Source organism: Salvelinus namaycush, chromosome 2 (genome assembly GCF_016432855.1).
Source record: "Salvelinus namaycush isolate Seneca chromosome 2, SaNama_1.0, whole genome shotgun sequence".
Lineage (NCBI taxonomy): Eukaryota > Metazoa > Chordata > Actinopteri > Salmoniformes > Salmonidae > Salvelinus > Salvelinus namaycush.
In genome coordinates this window covers 64,581,353-64,600,688 of record NC_052308.1, presented here as the reverse complement: position 1 = coordinate 64,600,688, position 19,336 = coordinate 64,581,353, and the positions used below count along the sequence as shown (strand labels likewise).

The following is a 19,336-nucleotide window of genomic DNA, read 5'->3' as shown; positions in this document are numbered from 1 at the left end:
TTCTATTTTTACTTGACTTAATTACTATAACTCTATTACTAATCAAATCTACAAATTAAGTTGATCAAATGGATTACACTGAATATTTCTTCACGCAATTAATCATTTACAATAGCTTATGCACTATTTATCAAGCATGTTTGCGCACCTTACAGGCTGATATGCATCTGATGCATATGCCAAAGAGTATGCCCGGCAACATTCTCTAGCGGGTACTGATAGGCTGAAAGGCCAGGCAGTTCTACCAATACAAACTTTGCCGGTAATCTAGATTAGGATCCATCTTCCCCTTGTGCCCTAAACAATAGCCTACACTAGTTAGTTCCCTGATGGCACTAGTTGGTCAGAACTTGGTCCCCAGATAGGACTTCCTGTTGATGTCAAATATGGAGTTTCCTCTTGCCCAGTCATCACAATGTCATCTATCCTTATTTCAATAAATCAATTACAATTGTATTTATTACAGATTTTGTTGTTGATGTTTTCATCTTGTCTCTAGGCTGTCAGGAAAGTGGTGTCCCCAGAATGTGGTGCCAGAACAGGTGTCCCCAGTAGGTAGCGTGTGTGTGTGTGGCCTAGTCTGTGGGGCGACAGGTAGCCTAGCGGTTAAGAGCGTTGGGCAAGTAAAGGTTGCTGGTTCGAATCCCTGAGGCGACTATGTGGGAAAATTGGTCTTATTTGCCCTTGAGCAAGGCACCTTAACCCTAATTGCTCCTGTAAGTCGCTCTGGATAATAGCATCTGCTAAATGAACAAAATGTAAAACAATGTACAGTATGTGTGTGTGTGGTCTAATGATGACTCCTAACAGCCCCAGTGTGTGTAGTGTAGATCAATAGAGGCATGGCTGTGTTGATGGTGATGTGTTGACCGGGCCACCGCCCCCCCCATGACGCTTTATGACCCCCTCAGTGGGGGAGAGGAGTACAAGGAGGAACGGGGACAAATGGCTTCCCCCATCTCCCTGGGTATATCCTGAGACACACGGAGAAAGCACACACACATACTAAAGAAAGCTCACACACACACAGTGCCCAGAGTGAACGCTGAGGGGCTGCACTGAACCAACAAGGTATCGCTCATGTGAAAGAGCAGTGTGTCACAACATCAAAGAGACACCATTTCTCTTTCCCATTCAGAGCTCCTAAACCCCACAGGAGCTCACCCACCTCTCCCATTCATCTGGCCAAACATACATTAGCAGTCAGTACAGACAACACACACCCTCTCAGCTAAATGTATTAGAACGGAGGAAAAAGAGGACTACATGTTTCTGCCATAACCTTGACTCCGTTCGACTGGGGGCACTGGTGAGCAGCGACATGTAAAGACATGTTTTCTCAGGGTTCCTGCTTGAGGTAAACAATTTATTATCAATAATTCCCTCCCAGTATTATTCACTAACACGCCGACATGATTTCCAGAGCTTGTTTGGCTTGGGGAGAGACCTCTGAAGGACAAACAATACAACCTATAACATCCCATTACTGTTTAGATGAAAGGCTGGTGGCCCACTGAGTACTGGGTGTTCCGGTCAACAATGATTGGCAACACCATGAAGCACCAAAGAGGAAACATTACGCATTCCGGACAGGACAACCTGTGTACCAGAAAAGTGGCGAGGTAAATTGGTTTCCCTCTTTGTTCAAGGATTAAGAGGGGATACAGAGGTAATGAATGGATGGATGGACGGATATCCTGGTCAAAGTATAATATCCCTTGCCAACCCGAATTGTTACCCGTCATACAAGTGTTTTCCATTTATTAATGGATTAGTTTTCATTTATTTATTTCCCAGAAGGTAGAGTGCGCCAGTGTCACTGCTGAGTTTCCAAGTATTTCAGGTGACTATGTCACGTGAAATAATGACCCATAAGCCAAGTGACTAGGCATGATGAGCACAGCCCTACCCTACTCAGAGACCGAGCAGGGGGCTAGACTAGCACCGCACCCCTCCAGGGGGTCTGGGAGACACAGTATCAATAGGCTGCGGGATTGGAATTGGAATCCATGCTCAAAGCTCATAGGGTTCCCATGTTATTCCCATCATTCCCATGCAGTAGGAAAACAGTTCAGGGGAGATGAAAAGAAAAAAGACCTGTGTTTCTTGATAAGAAAGGATCATCCTTGATCAGGAGGCGGGGCTTGGCGGTGTGAAGTCAAAAGAGAAAATAAACAAATTCCATTATATTGCATCTGCGTGAAGTAGAGTATTAGTCATGATAACTGACATGGTTTAGAATCGTGACTCGAAATCTCTTATCTAAGATCCTTTTGCAATAAGTGTGTGTATGTAGGAGTATGTGGGTGTGTAGGAGGGAGAGAAGAAGTAAATCATGTAATTACTGGTTGGTCCAAGTTCTTTGCAGTGACTTAGTCTTATGTAATGGGGGTCGGCTGTCTATATGTAACGTCTTGGCCCTCTGAGCAGAAAGTGTGTGTGTGTGTGTGTGCGCGCGTGCGCGTCTCCATTATGGCCGGTTAACACTGAACACACGGAGGGAGTCATGGCCATGTGCTGACTGAGTCACAAACTCAGCTGGGAGGTAAATGTCACCATCTCCTGGGGCCCAGTGCTGAAACACACACTGGCACAGCTCAGCCTTCCGGAAGCTAACGCTTCAGCACCACTCCTTGTTGCAGCTGTCTAAAACCCCGGGCCTGGAGAACCACACAGGGTGTCTTCAGGGTTTTGTTCCAACTCAGCACTAATACACCTGGGGCCTGTTCAGGAGGTTGCAACGTTATAGCGTTCAGATATAATTAGATTTTTTTGGGGGGGGGAGTAACCAGTAACCATTTTAGAGACTGCCACCAAAACTAGCTGTGTTTAAAGTTCCAGACAGAGGTAAATGAGAAGGTCCTTTAAATGAGTGTTGTGACAAGGTATGAACTCTGCTATGGACAGGTTCTTATGAGACCCAACAGAACTGACCTGGGAAGGTGTTGGGTGATTCTGTAGGAACGGCTATAGTACATTATGAATTAGCGCTTCCGTTGCTGCACTGGACTCCAGTACTTAGTAGGTGAAGCCCAACTGTGAGGTGATTTTTAACTAGTACACCACTCAAAGCTCTGAAATACCACCCAAATCGATTTCTTTTTGGTCTGCATCTGGGTCAGATCTGAACGTCGTCACTTAAAACACACTCCGAAGGGAAGCCTTTCCCAGCACGAACTTTGACGCAAACTGATTACACTGGGTCGGCTGGTGTCCAACTCTCTGAGGCGATACTGAACGAATCCACTGCGGACTACACTCTACACATTCAGTTGAGACGAGGTCTCCCAAAAACATCCTCACACTTGCAAAGCTCTCAAACGCGACCTACATTTTGATTTCTTTTGGGTCTGTATCAAGACGGAATGCCGTCACTTTAAAACACTAGGAAGGTAGCTCCGTTTCCAGAGGGGAGCCTTTTCCCAGCACAACCTCAACCGCTGACGCAAACCCACGATAAGACTGACGCTCGTATGAGCCTCCTGACGTGCCTTTACATGTCTTCTCGCCGCAGCCCTCCAGTCCAGTGAGAGATGTAAGGAGGGAGAAGTGTCAAAGCTGTCAAAACCGACCCGTGATGTACTGATATGGTAGAAGGAGAATAAAAGGAGAGACAAAGAGATGCAAAGTAAGAGAGTGAGATCTCACTCTGATTGTTAGTTGAAAGGCTGTCTCTTCCACCTGGTTATTTCTCAAGCAGTTTTTATCCTCCACAGAGGCATCTCCATATGTCAGAGAGTAAGCGAGAGGAAGAGAAGGAAAGAGAACGCTACAGAGAAGGTGGGAAGAGAGCGAGAGAGTTAGACATGATGCCAAAGGGAGAGAGAGAGCCAGATAGTGAGCAAGAGAGAAGGAAGGATGAGAGTACCTTATCCACCTGAAGAGAGAGACACTTCTTGTATCCTCTCCTTTGGAACAGGGGATTGTTTGAAAAAGGAACAGGCTGCGGTTCGGCAGAGGTACCTGAGGAGTTATGGTGCACAGGGGAGGCAACTCTTGAGTTTGGATCCAATCTTAAACTCACTTCCAGTCTTGGAGAGGGGCAGAGTAGGCAGAGAGAAGAGTGAAACGTGACTATCTGGAGAAGGGCAGAGTAGGCAGAGAGAGGAGTGAAACGTGACTATCTGGTGGGGAAGAGTAGGCAGAGAGAGGAGTGAAACGTGACTATCTGGTGGGGAAGAGTAGGCAGAGAGAGGAGAGAAACGTGACTATCTGGAGAATGGCAGAGTAGGCAGAAAGAGGAGTGAAACGTGACTATCTGGAGAAGGGCAGAGTAGGCAGAGAGAGGAGTGAAACGTGACTATCTGGTGGGGAAGAGTAGGCAGAGAGAGGAGTGAAACGTGACTATCTGGAGAAGGGCAGAGTAGGCAGAGAGAGGAGTGAAATGTGACTATCTGGTGGGGAAGAGTAGGCAGAGAGAGGAGTGAAATGTGACTATCTGGTGGGGAAGAGTAGGCAGAGAGAGGAGTGAAACGTGACTATCTGGTGGGGAAGAGTAGGCAGAGAGAGGAGTGAAACGTGACTATCTGGAGAGGGGTAGAGTAGGCAGAGAGAGGAGTGAAACGTGACTATCTGGAGAGGGGTAGAGTAGGCAGAGAGAGTAGTGAAACGTGACTATCTGGTGGGGAAGAGTAGGCAGAGAGAGGAGTGAAACGTGACTATCTGCGTCACACTGGAAAGAGTTCTACTAGATGAACTTTGAGCCCCCGACGTGCACACACTCACGTGCACACACTCACGTTCAGTGAGTGTGCACCATGACACCCTCAGCCTCTACTAGCCCTTAGCCAAACACACTAATTAACCTCTAGAGGACTAGACTCGTGTGTGTGTGTGTGTGTGTGTGTGTGTGTGTGTGTGTGTGTGTGTGTGTGTGTGTGTGTGTGTGTGTGTCCATTTTGGCCTGGTTAACACTGAGGGAATCATGGCCATGTGCTGACTGAGTCACAATTAGCTGGAGGCAAAGTCATGTGTGCGTTTACACGCCAGCATGTGTGTTTGGGAGGGAAAGCGAGAACGTCTGTCTGAGTCAGACAAAGACTAGGCAAGAGGGCCAAATCTAAAGTATCGAAAAGTTTGTATCTGTCTTGTTTTCCTGTTATGTGAGCGTGTTAACGTAGTCTCTCTGTGTAGTTGGTGTAGAGGGAGCTCTAGGTGCTGTAAGCTGCCTTTTATGTTCTCAAAACGAGTGGAATTGCATCTGTACGTCCTTTTATCTGGCATACTTGTATTACTCACAACAAGAACATACTCAAATCCACCTATAAAAAAACAAACAGATCTTTACAAAATAAAAAGTAGGGCTTTAAATTGGTCCAAACTACACTACTCGCTGAAAGAACAAAAGAAGAAAAGCAATATAAAGTTTAGAAAGCAGAAATGAAAGCGGGAGAGTAGCCACAGCGGTACTTACTTCTCAATGAGGTCCAATGTCACCCCTGGCACCAGCTTGGCACTTTTCTGCATGCAAAACCTGGGGGCACAAACAGAGATCCAGTCCAATCAGGGCAGCAAGAAAGCAAACAAAAGTGCTATATAAATGTTTCCGGTCTTAATTCATCTGTAAACCGCTGAACTTGTGCATACAGTATGTGTGGAAGCATTGCCGTGTCAACCACAAAGAAATATGTTTGTTTTCACAGTGAAAAAAAAGTTTGATATCACAGGAACAATTAGTAACTTTCAATTACATAGCATAATGTCTTTGAACTAGAGAGGTTTAGGCGAGGGTCAGGTCACAAAGGGATACACGCAGGTCTATTTAGACCGCACTGTGACTCCCACAGTGAAGAGGGTATTATCGTGCTTGGACAGGCCCGGGCTGGTAGCAGGTCCAGTGCGTTCCCAGCAGGGTGATGTTTAAAGGTAGAGGAGAGGCACGATATAGCACTGCTGAGGCAGCAACTATAGCAGCTGGGTTGAGATCTCAGATGGGGCTTAGTCATTATTATCAAGGGGAACACAGGTGTGTGTCTGTGGTGGGGAGTGGGGGTGTGTGTATTCTGTGAGCGTGCACTCGTGCGCGCATGCGTTACACAAATCCAACGTTTGAATTATACAGAACCTCGCCACCAGCTGTCCAGCACACGTGTTCTCATCTGGACATTCAAGCACGTACCCAGACAAAGTGCAAACTAACACCGTGTAACAACTCCCCACAACAAACCTCAGGTGGCCATTACATTCAGATCTCCCACTGTGTTTGTTGTGGTAATGAACTTTTAGGACAGAGGTCAAAGTGGCACACGAGTCTTCTCAAACAGGACATGGAACATGAAGAGACAAGGCCATGTAGACAGAATGAGAGATAGAGAAGCAGGAGAGTGTTCCCAAAACACAGGAGGAGAGGAGACTTTGATCCACAGCCAAAACAAACAGAGAAGAGATGGAGAAGGGTGTCAGAGGACATACTGTCCTAGAGAGAGAAGTGGAGCAGAGAGAACCGTGTGACTGTCTGTGCGTACGTGCTTGGGAGAGAGCGAGAGAACGAGAGAGAGTGAGGAAGAGTGTGTGTGTGGGGTCTTGTGTGCGCGACGGCTACCTCTCGGTGGGATCCCAAACTAGGTCGTAGAGGGAGGAGCGGAGCTTCTCTGTTGGTCCCCTTGGAGCCGACTGTCTGCTACAGCTCATTACATCCCCCAATCAGTCCTCCCCAGACTCCCTCTGTCTCCATCTTTCCCTCTATGCGGCTCTCTCCTTCAATTCCAATCTCTGTCCTTCGGTCTCTCTCGCTCCCTCTCCCCTATCATTGTGAATGTGCATGTCTCCCAACTCCCTCAGTCTGCCCTCCACTCCCCCTCTCCATTTTACACGTCTCCCAACCCCAAGTCCTCATCGTCTACCAAGTTTCCAATTCTCTATATCCCCCTATTTTTTGGCTCTCTTTCACCGTCTGCTTCGCTTCTCCTGTCCTTTTCTCCTTCTATCCTCTAATTCTTTCCCTCTTTCCGCTCCATCCTTTCCCTCTTCCCGCTCCATCCTTTCCCTCTTCCCGCTCCATCCTTTCCCTCTTCCCGCTCCATCCTTTCCCTCTTCCGTCTTCCCGCTCCATCCTTTCCCTCTTCCCGCTCCATCCTTTCTCTCTTCTGTCTTCCCGCTCCATCCTTTCCCTTGCTCTCCCTCGTTGATACACTGACATTAGCAGCAATAATTAACAAAACACTAATTAGCTGACTGTTGGCTCCTTGCTATTGCTGTATAATATACTGCTAAAATAAAGGAAACCCCAACATAAAGTGTCTTAAGACCCCTCTTTCAAAGTCACTGATATCTCTTCTTCTAGCCATGGTAGCCAAAATAATGGGCAACTGGGCATTTTATGACATGACCCTAAGAATGATATGTTAATTGCTTAATTAACGCAGGAATTCCATCTGTGTGGAAGCCTGCTTTCAATATACTTTATATCCCCCATTTACTCAAGTGTTTCCTTTATTTTGGCAGTTACCTGTATATAATGTTCTGCTCTGATTCCCTAAGCTGTGGATTCCTCTTAATGTTTGAGATCTACACTATTAGAAGCTAAGTGGTTATTCAGGCAGAGAAACAGTCACAGTAGGTTCAGGGCTTATGTCTCAAGGATGTTCAAGGCATAACCTATCTTTATTCATTTCTATGGTTCGAGGGCAGTGCCGTATATGTATCATGTATATTAATGGATCTGGTTCAAGGCACTCGGGTTTCAAAAGGTCTACGCATTGCTATAGAACTTATAAAACGCAGAGATGCATTCAGGACGGCGATGTGTTTTAGCACAGGGCCTTCAAGGTAGTCTGAGGTCGTTAAAGTATGATGTATTATGAAGTTTTATGGGGTAAAACTTCTTCCTGTACCCATTACATTCCTGTTTAGGTCTGTTGAAACAAAGCTGAATGTACAGTAGTCCAAAGGGAAATAGAACGAGGTTAAGCAATGCTTTGCTTCCCATTGTGATGTCACCACAGACAAGGACAAAGAGCATAGAGTACAGTTCCATTTCCCATATTGAGTCCACGCTCCAGAGATTGTACAGGAAGTGTGTGTGTGTGTTACACCCTCACATGTTTCCTCCTTCCCCCTATAGGCTAAGGAGATGTGAGGACAGAGAATGAGTTGTTTTAGCTTTAAACGAGTGCAAAACATTGGTGTGTATCAAGGGATATCTTGGTAAACGAAAGGAATGTAAGACTGGATAATGAGGCTCCGTGATGATGCATTTTCATTCAGAATTTATCAGCGTTTTGCCTTTTGAAGGTGTACCGTCATGCAAAGCATCATAGATAATGAGAAGAAGGTACTTGAGGTTACTGAAAAGGCTGTCCCAAGTTTTCAAGAGGGAAGCTAAGGTCTCGCGTGCACACACACACATTTGTGTGCTTTCTTTTTCTGTTATGTGTGTGTGTGTGACTGAGTATGTTGGTGTGTGCTTGCGTGAGACCTTAGCTTCCTTAGCTAAAACACACACACAATGCCCAGGGGGTGGGGTTGGCATGAGTAGAGTGTGCGGAAGCACCAAAGTTCCAGGATATTGAGGCAGTCACCTGTCAAGGAGTTGGCAGCAGAACAGGAGTCCTGTTTAAAGATTCAGCAGGAAGACGGTGCTTCTCAGCTCCTCACAGTCACACGAGGCTGGCTCCTAACTATCTGATACACATGCTGAGTCCCTCAAGAATCACTATCCTCATTTCCTTTCCTTATTTAACCCTCTTCTCCCCTTCTTTCCAAGCTCATCAGATCTTTCTAATCCTTTCTTCTCCTCTCCTCATTTCCTCCCTCCCTCCCTCCCTCTCTCCTTTCCCTTTCTTTTTATCCCCTCTTGTTCCATCCTTTCCTCTCTTCTCACATCTCTGCTCTTCTCCTTTCCCCCTCTGTTACCATAGCCACCCTCTATCTGAACATCGGGGAGATCCCTTGAAGCCAGTGCTCTATCAGTGATGATTTTCTGCTCTAGTGAGCAAGGAAACCCTCTTTCTGCCTCTCTCACTCTTCCTATATTTTTTTTCTCTTCTCACCTCCCTCTTTCATTCTCTTCCCTCTGTGCTTTTTTGTGTGTTGCAGGTTTGGAATCTGAGGTAAGCCATCACGTCTTAGTGAGCCTGCAGCGCTGAATGCGATTAGCTAAGGAGAGAGGCACATGCCTCTTTCAGCATGGAAGGGGGAAAGAGAGAGGCAGAGTCTCTAAAGTTCACTGAAGTCTCGAGACAGGGCTGATAATGGATATTTCTAGCATTGGAAATCATTCTTTGTTATGACCCATCTAATACCTTTACTCCAAGACTATCAAATCCTTAAGCAATTTGAGACTTGGCTATAGAAACATTATCTACCGTTATATTACTTCATCATTAACCTTTATTTTATTTTTTTAAAGTTAAATGAGCCAATTGGGAACAAAGGATTAGGTGGCCATGATAATATTAGATGTTGGGTTTGAAATTTATCCAAGACAATATACCTGCAACAAATGCCAAGAGACGTATAATGAAAGGGAAACGGAAAACGTACCACTGAGACCCCAGTTTAATGTCTCAATCAAAGAATGAAAATTACAAAGAAAAGTGAATTATATGCCTATCAAATGTCTTCCTACCCCAATGGTATTATTGTACGCCAATGCATCGCACTCACTATAATGGATCCTTTGAGCATGAAAAGATAATTGACAAAGTTCACAGAATAAGAGATCAGATAATGCAGTGGTCTTTCAGTACCGATCTCTTCCTGATTGGTAGCCCTTTCCCGTATATGGGTAAAAAAATAGCAGATTTTGTAATTGATAAGCGCCTAAATTGGAACGCAGTGGCTGTACTGTAACATGCTATAAATGACGTCAGAGCTCAGGTTCTATGCTTCACAGCGCTGTATGGTATTTGAATGACAGCTGTTAGAAACTATGCAGAAATTGCACCGCCATTTCCTGGTTGCAAAACTTCAAATGGTTCACCTCATTGCAGTTTACGTGACAAAACAAGCATGTGTAGTGTAGATAATCATTGTACCACTAATAAACCACTGAAATATATTTTCCATAACCAAAAATATTGTATTTTCTTTCAGCTGTTTGAAGCTGGCTTACAAAACCGAAAGTAAAGGACAAAAATGTAACTTTAAAATTGGAAGCATAGAAATAGCGCACATAGATCTACCGCTTATTGGTCTTGCTTTCAATGAGAATGACAGATCTATAACACACATTTCTATGTAAATTTGGTCGGCTCACCCAAAGTTGCATATTGCAGCTCTCTCCCAAGCAAATTTCCTGCAATTCTATGCATTTTGCCATGGCTAATGCTGTGTTATTTTGCTCAAACATAACAAAACCAACACTGCTAAATTCATTGTTCGGTGAATGTTCAATTCTCCCTGACTGTCTAGCTTGGTAATTGTTAGTTCTCAAAGATTATATTATTTTAAAATATATAGGTCCATTATCTTTGACATACTTTATACCTGGTTTTTGTCTTTCCCTTCTTTTGACCCAGAAATATTTGTGTTGCAAACTATTAAATTAAGTTATTGTTATTGAGTTCTAAAGTGTCAAAATGTCCTTCAGTGTAACTTCAGGTAAAAATTCTAATGACAAAAGTGTTTTAAAAATATAAATGAACACCCATGGCATAATTGTGTTAGTGTTTGCAACAATATATAGAATGGGAGCGACATACTGAATCTAAAAATGATTTAATAACTTGAATAACTTTTGTCCGGACTTCTGCGCTTCATCAATATCATTCAGTATAACAAAGGTAAAAAGCATATCACATGATGGTAATCTCTGAAATATTTGATGATCTCACCTTTTCACCATCTAGTAACCTTGGTAACAAAAATGCATGTTCTTCAGCACAACACAGAAAACATACTTTTAATGTTATTTTTATAAAAGGCTATATGGTTACTTTATATAAGTGGCCAAGGAACTGCCTGTTAAATATGTTTATGTATGAAATCCATATCACGCTTTTGTCCTTCAGCACAACAAAAGGTTCATGTTATACCACAATGTCACCCGTTATGCTGAATGACAGTAGCTTTGTTATCCCATGTTTTCACTAGTTTACAACATTTAATCATGCAATTCAAATTTACTTGTATGAATGCAGAATATTATCATTTTAAAGTATTTCAAGGTACATTATCTTTATACTGTTGTCTAATAAGGAGAGGGCTGCACGGCACAGACTAAATACTAACGCAGATCCAGTTGCTATGGAGGAAAGACAAGCCAGAAGAAAAGCAAGGTATTGTTTTCATGGTTTCAAGCTACTGTCAGCAACAGAATAGGATATAATAGGAAATAAAGCTGGGTGAATAACACTTATGAACATTAAGTTGTACAATTACACTGTAGTTAATGTTTTATTGCACTGCAGTTAAGGTATAACCGATGGATTATATTAGTTAATATAATATTACACAAACAATTATGGATTAAAAATGGATAATGAATTATATTAGTTAATAGCTGGGGAACTTTATGAAAAATCGAGACTGTACAAGTTTGAATTGAAGTAGTTTGATGGGCATTTTATGTAGCTATTTTGTGTAAGTATCTTGAAATTGCATTTGTCTACCTGCATTGAATGGAAATGTACCTGCATTGAATAGAAATTGACCAGTTAGTGTAGCAATGCATAATTACATAAATTATCATGTAATAATTGTGTAATAATGCAACGTAAAGTGTTGCCGCAGGATCAAATTATAGTAATGTGATTATTATTAACATTAGCAATGAAAAAGTAACAAAACATGTTTGAGAAAGGCAGAGGGAGTGGATTTAACGTTTAAACTTTGATTAAGTATTATCATTGTATAGCCTACCATTAAGAGACTACTAATAACATTTAATGGATGTGAATCCTATTCTGTGCCAGTGTCATAACTATTACATTTTAGTTTTTTAGCTATCAGAGAAGGAGGTCACTCCTCATCATCCACCGATCCATACAATGACACACTCTGATGCTGGAAAAAAAGGGGGAAATTTTGATTAAATCAGAGGCGGCGCCGTGAAAACAATCAAACAAATGAATGTGGTGATGAACTTAACTCCAGTATCCACGGAAGGAAACTATTTTGAGCAGCCCCCTGAACAACTTGTACAAGTACAACATGAACCTGCACCTCCAGAGCTGGAGCAACCATCTGAGTCCTGGACTCCAGAACTAGAGCAATCCCTTGAGCCTCAATCTCAAACACTGGATCAACCACATGCTTCCTCCACTCCAGAAAAAAGTGAAAAGGGTATCAAAGCATTGCAATATAACTTTGAGAAAGATATCCAGTGTTTCGTGATGACTAAGCAAAACTACAGTTTTTTGCACAATGTTTATGGAATGCTTTTTAATGAATGCTTTGTTTGGAATGTTCAATGCTGATTTAATCCTACGTGAATTAAATTGTACTTCATGTGTCAGTTAAACTATGTTGCATAGTAAAACCCATGTTCTTTATGTGTGTGGCGTATGGGTCCACACACACACATATGGAAGATATCTAAGTTCAGCTAGCCTGCACATTTTAAACATCTTATCCTGTTTTACACAGTTTTATAACTTAAAAAATAGCTAAAAGAAAAATCCTATTGCTGCTATTGATAATAGTTCATAGGATCATTAGTGTTATTGCTGAAGGAATCACATTTAATAAAAATTTGTGGGCCGTAGTGATAAGTATCATTCAGGGTAACTAAATTGTCATACAGTATAACACCAGTATTTTATATTAAAATACAATAACTGTTTTGCTGACACAGAGAGACAAAAACAAATCTCAAAGGATGAAGTGAAAGATATTTAAATAGGTTTTTGGAAAAAATTCAGTGTAAGGCAGGACGTTTTTGTAAAAAACATTCAACAAATTTTGAGTTGTTGTGACCCGTGACACATCAAATATGTGGTATTCAAAATAAAATAATGTCATTTTTTCTGGGTAGTTATATTTCTGCCAGTCTATGCATGGATATATAACCTTGTGATTATGTAAAATGGGCATACATATCTTTATTATTTATTTAAACACTTAGTGTTACACTGAATTACATTTTACTAGGGTACATTCATATGAATCACAATAAAAATGAATTATTGGCTTTATTCTTGAATATAACTAATATAAGGGCATAGGTGACACTCCAATGAAAATAAAAAAGCTTTTTAGGGCATTGTAATTGACGTTTTAATTTTTGTTACTTTGACAACTTTATACGTCTTTGACATACATACATATACACACACACATACACTTTTACACATTCACACATACATATATACACACACATACAGTTGAAGTCGAAAGTTTACATGCACATTAGCCAAATACATTTAAACTCAGTTTTTCACAAATCCTGACATTTAATCCTAGTACAAACTCCCTGTCTTAGGTCAGTTAGGATCACCTCTTTATTTTAAGAATGTGAATTGTCAGAATAATTTATTTCAGCTTTTATTTCTTTCATCACATTCCCAGTGCGCCAGAAGTTTACATACTCTCAATTAGTATTTGGTAGCATTGCCTTTAAATTGTTTAACTTCGGTCAAACGTTTCTGGTAGCCTTCCACAAGCTTCCCACAATAAGTTGGGTGAATTTTGGCCCATTCCTCCTGACAGAGCTGGTGTAACTGAGTCAGGTGTGTAGGCCTCCTTGCTCGCACAAGCTTTTTCAGTTCTGCCCACACATTTTCTATACGATTGAGGTCAGGGCTTTGTGATGGCCACTCCAATACCTTGACTTTGTTGTCCTTAAGCCATTTTGCCACAACTTTGGAAGTATGCTTGGGGTCATTTGCGACCAAGCTTTAACTTCCTGACTGATGTCTTGAGATGTTGCTTCAATATATCCACAATTTTCATCCCTCATGATGCCATCTATCTTGTGAAGCGCACCAGTCCCTCTTGCAGCAAAGTACCCACACAACATGACGCTGCCACCCCCGTGCTTCACGGTTGGGATGGTGTTCTTTGGCTTGCAAGCCTCCCCCTTTATCCTCCAAACATAACGATGGTCATTATGACAAAACAGTTCTATTTTTGTTTCATCAGACCAGAGGACATTTCTCCAAAAAGTACGATCTTTATCCCCATGTGCAGTTGCAAACCGTAGTCTGGCTTTTTTATGGCGGTTTTGGAGCAGTGGCTTCTTCCTTGCTGAGTGGCCTAGTTATGTCGATATAGGACTCGTTTTTACTGTGGATATAGATACATTTGTACCGGTTTCCTCCAGCATCTTCACAAGGTCCTTTGCTGCTGTTCTGGGATTGATTTGCACTTTTCGCACCAAAGTATGTTCATCAATAGGAGACAAAATGTGTTTCCTTCCTGAGCGGTATGACGGCTGCGTGGTCCCATGGTGTTTATACTTGCGTACTATTGTTTGGTCTACAATTTCTTTTCTGAGGTCTTGGCTGATTTCTTTTGATTTTCCCATGATGTCAAGCAAAGAGGCACTGAGTTTGAAGGTAGGCCTTGAAATACATCCACAGGTACACCTCCAATTGACTCAAACTATGTCAATTAGCCTATCAGAAGCTTCTAAAGCCATGACATCATCTTCTGGAATTTTCCAAGCTGTTTAAATGCAGTCAACTTGGTGTATGTAAACTTCTGACCCACTGGAATTGTGATACAGTGAATTATAAGTGAAATAATCTGTCTGTAAACAATTGTTGGAAAAATTACTTATGTCATGCACAAAGTAGATGTCCTAACCGACTTGCCAAAACTATAGTTTAACAACATATTTGTCGAGTGGTTGAAAAACGAGTTTTAATGACTCCAGCCTAAGCGTATGTAACTTCTGACTTCAACTCTACATACAAATCATTATTATTATTTTTTTTTCACTGTTTGGAATTAGGTAGCCGGAGGTGCTGGTGTAACCGACAATGTTATCTGAATTTGATATGCTGCTTAAATGAATTGACACCCATATCAGCTAAAAATGGAACGTCATGTTTTGGTCATGAAGAAAAAGCGAATATCTCGCAGCTTTTTTACCAGTAACCTGGAATCACTAGTTAGTCTTCAGAAAGTACTCATACCCCTTGATTTATTCCACATCCTGAATTCAAAATTGGTTAAATATATTTTTTTCCACCCATCTACAAACAATACCCCATAATGACAGTCAAATATTATTTTGTGAGGGGGCAATTTATTGTGAAATAAATATGGAAATATCTCATTTACATAAGTATTCACACCAGAGTCAATACTTTGTAGAAGCATCTTTAGCACCGATTATAGCTTTCTTTTTGGGTAAGTCTCTAAGAACTTTGCACACCTGGATTGTACCATATTTGCCAATACATTTTTTTTTTTTTTTTACAATTCTTTCAAGTTTATTCTTGATCATTGCTAGACAGCCATTTTCAAGTCTTGCCATAGATTTTCAAGCTGATTTAAGTCAAATCTGTAACTAAGCCACTCAGGAAGATTCAATGTCGTCTAACTCCAGTGTAGATTTGGCCTTGTGTTATAGGTTTTGTTCTGCTTAAAGGTGAATTCATCTCCCAGTGTCTGTTGGAAAGCAGACAGAACCAGGTTCCCGTCTAGGATTTTGCCTGTGCTGAAAGCTGTATTTCGCAAATTTTTATTCTTCAAAAGGCACTCACACATCTGAGCAATCTTTTTTGCAGGTGCATGGCAACAGTTGAACAAGATGAAGGTAAAAGGAAACCGCACACTGCTCTTGATAGTATCACTGATATTTAATTAGCTTACGTATCGGCCTCACGGCCTTCGTCAGAGCTTTTCTGAAAAAGAAAAAAAAATTGCATTCTTATGTAGACCTCGCCCCACCCACATCCGTTCCACGCATCGAAAGGGGTTGGAGGCGAAGGAAAAACAATTAAATGCTACCAAATATAACAATATGCATTTCATAAATATTACAAAAGTGTATAAATAAGACGTATTAAACACGTCTGTAAAACCCCAATGAGGACATAGCAAGTTCTCATTAATCATTGGGTAAATCGTACAAAAAACATCAGAGTAATCTTAAATAGGGACATAATTCATGTTCAAATTCACAACATAACATACATAGGCATTTCATCATTAAGTCCTTTAGGAAATAATGTCTGGAGGGTGAAAATCCCAAAACATTCTCTTTTAATATCACCTCCCCTGTCTGATATCTTAACTTTCTCTATGCCACAAAATCTAAAAAGGTAGAAATGTCATGCTTTAGGTCATTAAAATGTACTGCGACTGTCTTTTCTCCTGATTGAGCTTTTATGTTCACTAATTCTCTGTTTGAGAGAACGAGAGGTTTTACCGACATAGCCGAGCCCACATGGACATTTAATTATGTAAATAACATTGGTGGTGGAGCACGTAATAATGTCATTTATTTGTAACTATTATCTTCACTCTGCACTCTGAAATCTTGTAAGTATACCCAAGAAGGAAGACGTACCAAGTATACAATGGATCCGCTAGGAGAGATCAACTCACTTACCACGCATTGTGCGAGTACCCTTTCATTCACACAAGAAGACGCCAACAAGATTCTTTTCCCAACCTCCAACATGGACAACCCAGTTCCGCACTCGACTGTCGGACTTAAAATCCGACTCCGAGAGAAAGAAACTCGTTTGTTCCTGCATGGCACCACTCTTAGCGAGTATTGGCACAATAAGCGCATTCCAAGAGGACTGAGAATACAGAAAGAGCCTACAATAGGGAAAAACGACAAAACTTTCATTCAGCAATGGGGTGAAATACTCAAATGATCTTTAGATTTAATGCTATTAATCGTTGAACATGTGTCGAAGGAAGTAAAAGAAGTTGAAGTTAAGATTAGCGAACATGAGGTTATAATGAAGGACATTCTAGGCCCAAATTTCTCATCCATAGACGACACGATCAACCAGTCCATTGGGAAATACAGAGACTTTCTACAAGCAACAAAGATCAAGAACTATCAGCGAGACACAGAGGACTACCAGCTCAACCAAGTGTACACATGGGAAGGCCCAAGGACAGGAGCACAGAGAGGCCGACGTAGGGACGCACCACTGATCGGGGGACCAGATAAGCAGCAGCGGGAGGACATGGAAACTTGGACACAGAGGCATCCACCGAGAGCGAATTCCCTACAGACAGTGACTCCAGCTACCATGGCACACAGTCGGTTTTTCTAGCCCGGAAGCAACACAAGGCTCCACGAAAGAAAATAAATGATGTAGGAGAGGCAAGCGGTCGAAGAGGAGACCAGGAACACAGGCCGTGGACACGGAGCTACAGCGGGACGCGGTAATTAACCTCTCCAAAAAATACCTTACTGACGCTCAAGTCTCAGTCTGTACCTACATGTACAGATAAACCACTCGATACGAAAGTAGATCTGTTTAAATTCTTTCGCAAGATTAAACTTAAGCATGTGTTTTCGCAAACCACTGTTTCGGGCCTAGAAACACATCAAAGAACTCGTTCCCATTTTAAGCCCAAAAGCAAATTCTGTCCCATGGTTAACAACTCCTCGATTAATACCTGTTGTAGGTTAGTCGAACAAGAAGCCATGTCAGTAAATACGAGACAAACAAACCACATTCAGAAGAATCTCACTAGAACAGAAGAACAGTCACTTAATGAATTAATGAAAGATTCATCTTTGGTTATTATACCTGCAGATAAGGGGGGTGCTGTGGTTGTTTTAGACTATGAAAAATATAAAGAAGAAATTCAGAGACAACTCAGCAATGAACGTTTCTACAGAAAACAGTGTTGATCCCACACAGGTGTTCCAAAGGGATATATGCTCTAATCTGTAGCAAGCCCTATTAAACCACCTCATCTCAAAACCTGAATATGAATATCTTTGCAGCAAATGTGTCATACGTCCATGCCTGTACATTTTACCGAAATTACACAAATCTAAAACACAAGGCAATTATCCAGGCAGACCAGTGGTTGCAGGAATAAGCTCAATGCTAGAGCCATTGTCGAACTTTGTAGACTCTTTTATTAAAACTCATGGGCAAGCATTGTCATCATATGTAAAAGACTATAGACTGTAAAAGACTATAGACTTCAAGATCTCACCAATAGCGGGTTTAACATAAGACTGTAATTTGGTCACATTAGATGTCGAGAGTCTATATACCAGCATTCCCCATGGGGGGGGGGGGCTGGCAGCCCTAGCTCACTATTTGGACAGAGACACTAACAAATATCCACCAACAAACTTTAATCTATAGCTGGCTGAATATGTTTTGGCGTTTAACTATTTTAGGTTTGATGATGAATACTACCTCCAAACGAAATGGAACATCGATGGGCTCCACATTCGCTCCGAGCTATGCTAACCTCTATATAGCTCTTTTTGAAGAAAGTTTTGTTAATAATGAAAACGATAAAGTCCTGAAGTGGTATCGAGATATTGACAACATTTTTTGCATATGGGAAGGAATGGAAAAAGAGCTGTCAGACTTTATTGCACTACTCAATGACATTGACCCCAATCTCAAATTCACTATTTAATGTGACATTCAACGTGTTCATTACCTCGATATGTGGATTGAGAAATCAAATGGAACCCTGTTTAGAGGTCTGTATAGAAAAGAAACGGACATAAATACTCTATTACAGGGGGACAACTTTTATCCTGAGCCATTAAAAAGAGGACTTCCAAGAAGCCAGTTTTTCAGACTGCGACATATATATCGACATATATATCTACTCCACAGAGGACCATCTAGAGAAAGCAGAGGAGATGCGCATTAGGTTTCTAAGAAGATGCTTTTCGCCACAATGTGTGGCTGAAGCTCTTAATTTGGCATTGGGGAAAAACACGAGATGAACTGCTACAAAAAAAGACCCACTAAAGCTAAAGAACACTTCGTAATGTTCACAACCACATATACTTTGAATTCGCGAAAAGTGGGAGATGTGGTCAAGAAACACTGGCATATTTTATCATCGGACCCAGCTTTGCCGGCTGAATTTAAATATCCACCACGTATTGTGTATAGGAGAGGTCGCAATTTACACGATAAATTGGTTCATGCCAACTGCCAGCCACAAAAGAAAATCAGCCAGGCTCTTTTACGCCCTCTTCCAAATGGTAGCTATAAATGCAGAGGATGCGCACAGTGCAACAATATGATGAAGTGTGAATATTTCTGCCACCCACACACAGGAAAACGGTTCCAAATAAACAACATTATTACGTGTTCCACCACCCATGTTATTTACATTATTAAATGTCCATGTGGGCTCTGCTTTGTCGGTAAAACCTCTCGTTCTGTCAAACAGAGAATTAGTGAACATAAAAGTTCAATCAGGAGAAAAGACAGGGATTATCCAGTCGCAGTACATTTTAATGACCTAAAGCATGACATTGCTACCT

General features: G+C 41.6%; 1 protein-coding gene across 5 annotated transcripts in view; it reads right to left on the bottom strand.

The window, feature by feature from the left end:
- The window catches only part of LOC120066011 (regulatory-associated protein of mTOR-like), a 195,043-nt gene that overhangs the window by 82,636 nt on the left and 93,071 nt on the right, over positions 1-19,336 (bottom strand). For all 5 annotated transcript variants that reach the window (XM_039017056.1, XM_039017073.1, XM_039017064.1 and 2 more), the window contains exon 8: positions 5,414-5,473. In XM_039017056.1, coding sequence (XP_038872984.1) covers positions 5,414-5,473 — 60 coding nt within the window. The remainder of the gene's footprint in view (positions 1-5,413; positions 5,474-19,336) is intronic.